This window comes from Fomitopsis serialis (genome assembly GCF_022376445.1).
Source record: "Fomitopsis serialis strain Sig1Antser10 chromosome Unknown B0H18scaffold_85, whole genome shotgun sequence".
Lineage (NCBI taxonomy): Eukaryota > Fungi > Basidiomycota > Agaricomycetes > Polyporales > Fomitopsidaceae > Fomitopsis > Fomitopsis serialis.
The window spans coordinates 55482-61481 of NW_025955045.1; the positions used below are offsets into that span (position 1 = coordinate 55482).

Genomic DNA, 6000 nt, shown 5'->3' on the forward strand with positions numbered 1-6000 from the left:
GATGCTGACAGGCAGAGGTGTATGCCTAGTTCTGCGGCGACGGCTCTCCAGAATTCCGAGATCCACCGGCCGTCTCGGTCGCAGATGATATGTTCTGGGATGCCGAAGCGGAAGACTACGTGTTGCACGAAGAGGTGGGCGAATTCCACGGTGTTGAGCGTTCCTTTACACTGAATGAACAGCCCGTGCTTAGTGCATCTGTCGACTACTACGAAAACTGCGTCGTAACCGTCCGAGGAAGGTAAGCCGGTAATGAGGTCGAAGGAAATCCATTCAAACGGGTGGTTAGGAACCGGGTTGGGACGTAGGAGACCTGCTTTTGCTCGATGATCCGACTTCGTCTTTTGACAGACGTCGCAGGAGGTTGCATATTCCAGTACGTCCTTGCGTAAGGTAGGCCAGAAGAATTGGGAGTTGATTCGTAGAGCCAGCTTCGCTGAGCCTTCGTGCGCCAACTCGTGGGGCGAATCGTGCAGCCGCGCGATTAAGGGGAACACTTCTGAGCGTGGCACGCATAGTCTAGCTGGATCTGATCCGGTTCGCATGTAGAGTAGCCCGTGATTGTCCATGAAGACACATTGCCCTGCGAAGTGTTGTACGTTCGGTTCGCGCGCTTTCTTCCACTTATCCCGGAAGAACGGGTCCTTCGCATAGCCCTGAACGAACTTGTCTCGGTACTCCTTACTCATTTCAATGAGCATGGTGGGCGGTGACACATCTTTGTCCGGGTAATATAGCGAACTGGGGTCTCGTGGGAGTCTTGAACACTCGAGTTCTTACGAGGTTCGATCCGAGTGGTGACTGGGGATTCCTGTGCGTCTTTAGTGTAGCGGGATCGGGTCTGGATTGGATTGGCGATCTTGAGTGGTTCGACATGGGGAGGCGTTGTCTCTCCCTCACTCGTTCCATCCTGTTCCTGTAGCTCGCCCCCCATGCTGAGGCCTGAGTCTTCGGGAAGTGAGCGGGTTTGCCATCCTGTCGGTGGCGTCCCCTCGAGCACATCGTCCCAGGAGATTGCTATCGACGCCTTGGCCGCCATGCGAGGGGCGGGGGTTCGCTCGGCCGCTGATTCCGAAGCAGCAGCCGTGGTCTGGTCAGTGATGATGGGGATTGAAGAGTCAAAACACGGAGATTGGTGTTCCAGAGGGTCGCGAGGAAGTCGAGACAGCGGATCGACGTTGGAATGGACTCGTCTCGCTCGGTGCACAATATCTAGGTTCGGTGCAAACACCGCGAATACCGCCCCCAGGCTGCCAGCCGTCGGTTAGTGTTCTCGTACATGCGGGCCCATTGCAGTGCCGCGTGGTCCGTGACAAGTGTAACCAGTTCTCCTTCGATGAAAGGTTGGAAGCGTACTAAGCCTTCCTTAGCTGCCAGAGCTTCGTGTTCCATCGCAGAGTAATTTCGCTCAGCGGGTTTGCAAGTCCTGCTCCAGTAGGCGATGACGCGTTCCACATGGACGGCGGTATCGTCCAATGTGGGACTCCACTCCGACGGAGGAGGGCAGTCGTCGAACTTGCGAGCGGTCTTTGCGACCAGTACGGGTACCGGTGCTCGGTCAGCGAATGCCTTGGCGAGGCGGTCATACGTGCGAGTGCCGCGGAGGTCACCTACACAGATGGATTGAACTTGCTGAAGGCAAGCCCCTAGAGCAATGTCGGATGCGTCCGTGTAGAGTCTGTACGGTTGTCCCGGAATCGCGTGGGCAAGTATTGGCGCAGACTGGAGCGCGTCCTTCGCGTTTTGCCAGGCTACCTCACAGTCAGCTGTCCATTCCCACTTGTGATCTTTCTTCAGCAGTTCAAACAAGGGGGAGACCAGGAACGAGAAGTAGGGGATGTACGCGGCGAAGTACACGGTCATCCCGAGGAAGGTCTGTAGCTCAGGTACGCGTTTTGGACGGGCTAGTTCCATCACGGCGCGTACCTTCTCTTGATGCGTGGAAAATCCGAGGCGGGAAACCTTCTGGCCGAGCAGCAAGATTGAGGTGTACCCAAAATGACACTTAGGAGGAGACAAGGTAATGCCTGACGAGATGATAGCCTTGAGTACTTTATCGAGGTGTGAGATGTGTTCGTTCCGGGACCGCGAGTAGACTACGATGTTGTCGATGTAAACCAGCACGAATAGCCATAGATACGGGGCCAGGACTCCCTGCATAACTCGTTGGAAGGCCGAAGGTCCATTCCTGAGTCCGAAGGGGAGACGCTTGAATTGGAACAGACCGCGGTGCGTCCGGAAGGCCGTCTTTTCTCGGTCGTCACTTGCGACGGTTAGTTGAGTGAAACCAGCCAGCGCATCCAGAGACGTAAGCACCTGAGCGCCCGTGAGTGCTTGCAGGATCTCGTTCTGACGAGGGATTGGGAACTCGTCCGGGATAGTGACAGAGTTCAGACGGCGGTAGTCGACACAAAGACGCGGTTTCCCGTTGCGGTAAGCTATCAGCACCGGGGCCCCCCAGGGACTGTTGGAGGGTTCAATGACATCTAAAGACATCCAGGAGTCGTGCTGTTTGTCGATCACTTGACGCTTAGCTGGAGAGGCTCCGTACATAGGTAGCGACACGGGCTTAGCGTCTGGTTGAAGCTTGATCTCAACCTCTGAAGGATTGTGACCGAGGCATCCGTCGAACACGAATGCGGCTTGGTTGTCCTTCAACATACGGAGCAGTCGTTCCTTTTCGTCTGCGGGCCACTCGGGACCGATATCCAGAATGTCAGCGAGTTTGTCGGACGGGTAGGTCTCGGGGTCTGGTAGTTCCGCAGTCTTAGGTCCCCATTCGTCGTCTCGAAGCTCGACCATAGGGTCGCTTGCTACATCCGCGCGCGGCTCTTCCATCGCGCCACGGATGAGAGTCTGAACGGCGAGTGCGTGAGTCTCGAGATCCGGGGAACTGCTCATAAAATGTTGCGAAGGGTCGTGAAGGAGGCCCAAGGACTCGCCCTTGCATACTATGATAGGTCGGTCGGTAGGGTTGGTGACAGACACATAGACGTGTTCGGCATCGATAATGGACGGGGTCGTGAGTAAGAAGGAGCCGTCCGATTGCCCGAGAACTGTCTTCTCGATGAACCAAGAATCGTGTTCCAGGAACGAAGCTTGTACCGGCACCAGACGACAGGAGTGCGGCGATATTCGCACGTCCTGAGTCGCGATGGCGGTGGGACGCAGCTTCTTCGTTTGTTCACGGTAATGATCCGCTCGACGCCTGCGGTGCGATTTAGCTCTGACGAAGCTAGAGTCGGCTCCCCTAGCGATGATCTTGATAGGGGGTCAGTCTTTACGGATGGCAGAGGAAGCCGGGATGGAGTACCCAGTGTCGCCCACTTGAATGGCCGATCCTTCCTCCAGACTTCGCGTGACTCCCAGTTCGTAATTAACGTGGAAGTCTTCTCCAAGCAGCAAGGGGGAGGACATCCCTGGAACGACATAGCATTCCGCCATCATTTTGAGGGTGTGTCCTTGTTCTGATTTGACGTATACTTGAGTCTGTACGTATCCCGTAATGCGAAACCCACCCGTCAGCTGGAACAAGTTCATGTGGAGGCCTTGACGGATCTTGGGGTGTGTCGTGGACGGGAGCGAATCTAGGTATTCTTGCGATACCAATGATATGTCGGCTCCGGAATCCGCACGACATTGGACCGGACTGTGCGAGGGACTTCCGAATCGCAGTTGGAAGGACAGAGCTGATACTCCTACCGTGGAGTGTCCGGCTGGGGGGTCGCGCACTCGATTCAACGTTACCACCTTGGGATTGTTGGCGAGGCCGGGACCAGGACCGATAGGAGCGGCGGTTCCGCTCTCTATCGTCGAGGTGCCGGATAGGGCTTCTCGCGTTGTGAATGCGTGACAGGAGCCGTCGACCGTCAATGCTTCAGCTATCAAGTCGGTAAGCTTCTCAGTGGCTTCGGATAGGTCGGATTCGACCGCCTCCATGATACGAGGGTGATCGGGCGGGAGAGTCTCATAGTTAGGAATCGAGGTCTCTTCCTCCTCCTCGATAGTTACTGCGTTCGAACTGGGACGAGAGGTCGTCATGTTTTTCAGATAGAGACCTTCCGCTTGACGGAGATCCATCCACAACGCACTCGAAAGTTTGGTATTGTTCAAACCATTACAGATGTACGCTACAAAAGCCTGTTCGTAGTCGACATTCTCTTGCTCGTCGCAGTCGTATTCCGCACCAATGAGGAGAGCATTACGTCCGATATCGTACTTGTTCCAGTGCGGGCAGTCCCGATCCCAGTGATACGGACTACCACACACTCGGCAGTCCCCTGGAGGAGGTTTCTTGCTTTTGACGGAATCATCCCGCTTGAAGTGGTGGCCACCTCGGGGCGGTTTGCGACCAGTGCCTCGATTGGAGCTCGACGATTGACCTTGGGCTGACGCGGCGGCGACATCTCGAGATTTGGACGGCGGAGCGGCTGCATCGCTCTCGCCTGGTCCGTTCGAGGTCACTGGGCTGTCAGAGAAGTCGTCTTCGTCGTCGAATTCAATACCTCCCCCGATACCGTCCGCTGCGTGTACCCGTTTGGACTTGCTCGTGAAACGTGAGTCGGACCTCGAGGACGGGAGACGGAGGACTTGCTCGTATTGAGTAGAGCGAGCGAGACCCAGGCCGGCGAAGGCGATGAGTTCGTCCGTCTTGTCCGCGACTTTGGCCATTAGTGCAGCGATGGTAAAGATAGAGTCGATGGACAGGACCGTCGACCAGGCGGGCGGAGTATTCTGCATAATGGCGGCGATCTCATCCTCCGGAGTTTCCTCCGCACGGGTGAGGTGTCGATGGTAAAGAATATGTCAATCTATAAAACTCAGAGGGGATTCCTTCTCGTGTCCTTCTTGTCGGAAATGTTGGCCGTCGTAGTGCGTGCGGAGAGCCATGAGGAACTTATGTGTGAAGAATTGAATCTTAATGCCTTGGTAGAGAGCCCACCAACTCGATGAGTAGAGCCGTTGGTGTTGGAGACCGAGCATTTGCCACCAACTCTCCGCACGACCCGTGAAGCGGTCGGGAGCGGCGACTCCTAGATCCCTGGCGACGTATTCGTTCTTGAAGGCAAGGTTGTTCATCTTGTGTAGATAGACGAGGATCGTAGGAAGCTTGCCGTCCCATTCCGGGATGGAGTCGCGCGAGATCTTCTGATCGAGGCGGACGCCTTGTTCACGGGGAGCGGGAGTATGATGGATGATAATAGTAGGTTGATTTCCAGGGAGGAACCCGTAGGAACAGCCTCCGTTAGGAGGGGGTCCACCGTCTGGGGGACCTCCACCGGGAGGACCTCCGCTGTGATAGGGTGATCCAGGAGACGGGCTTCCAGCGTAAGGATCGTACCCGGGACCACCTCCACCACCGCCATTACCGCCACCACCGCCCCCGCCGTCACCCGGGGGACCACCAGATGGCGGACCGCCGCCATGACCCGAGCTTCCATGATGACCGGGAGAGTGGTCAGGCGGAGGGTTAGGGCCTCCAGGGCCTCGAGGGTAGAAGTTGGGGTTCGGAGGATGAGGCGTAGGAGGGTGATTCCCTCCGTACGTCGCATAACCGGCAGAGTTACGATCCCTGAGGTACGAAGGTATCGTTCTTATGATGGACGGGCCTGAAAAGCTTCCAGTGGCGCCCAATGCGGCAGTTTTTTCCCACAGGTACAGTCATTTGCCCCCAGCTTACCATGTATAGTTAACATTTGTTATGGTCAGTTAGCGGAGTTCAAAATTTTCAGACTCCCAGACGACGCGACTTGCACCAACACCACCAAACAAATGCTGTGGCGCAGTGCTTTGTCCTGGGGTGAGGGCCCAAGAAACACTTCGAGTGGCACCCAATATGGCAACTGGTGAGCATGTCATGTGACTGGCAGCCAGGCAGCTCACTGCTAGCGCTCACACTTATAGGCTGCCCCATAGCCCTAGTTAGTAACAATTGTGAATGGACTTAGTATACTGATCTGATAGCCCTTCATTCAGAGAGTATACACTATCATTATTGAG

General features: G+C 55.9%; 2 protein-coding genes across 2 annotated transcripts; both read right to left on the reverse strand.

Moving 5' to 3' along the window:
• Positions 1-2904: 2904 nt before the first annotated feature.
• Positions 2905-4671, reverse strand: B0H18DRAFT_882563 (uncharacterized protein; the record flags this gene model as incomplete). Its single annotated transcript, XM_048040914.1, has 2 exons — positions 2905-3200; positions 3285-4671. Coding segments are annotated over 2 exons (1683 nt in total), but the record flags the coding sequence as incomplete, so codon positions are not given.
• Positions 4672-4806: 135 nt separating this feature from the next.
• On the reverse strand, positions 4807-5552 carry B0H18DRAFT_1122862 (uncharacterized protein; the record flags this gene model as incomplete). The annotated part of the gene is made up of 2 exons (XM_048034591.1): positions 4807-5165; positions 5228-5552. The coding sequence occupies 2 exons, from the start codon at positions 5550-5552 to the stop codon at positions 4807-4809; spliced, it is 684 nt and encodes a 227-aa protein (XP_047889120.1).
• Positions 5553-6000: the final 448 nt, after the last annotated feature.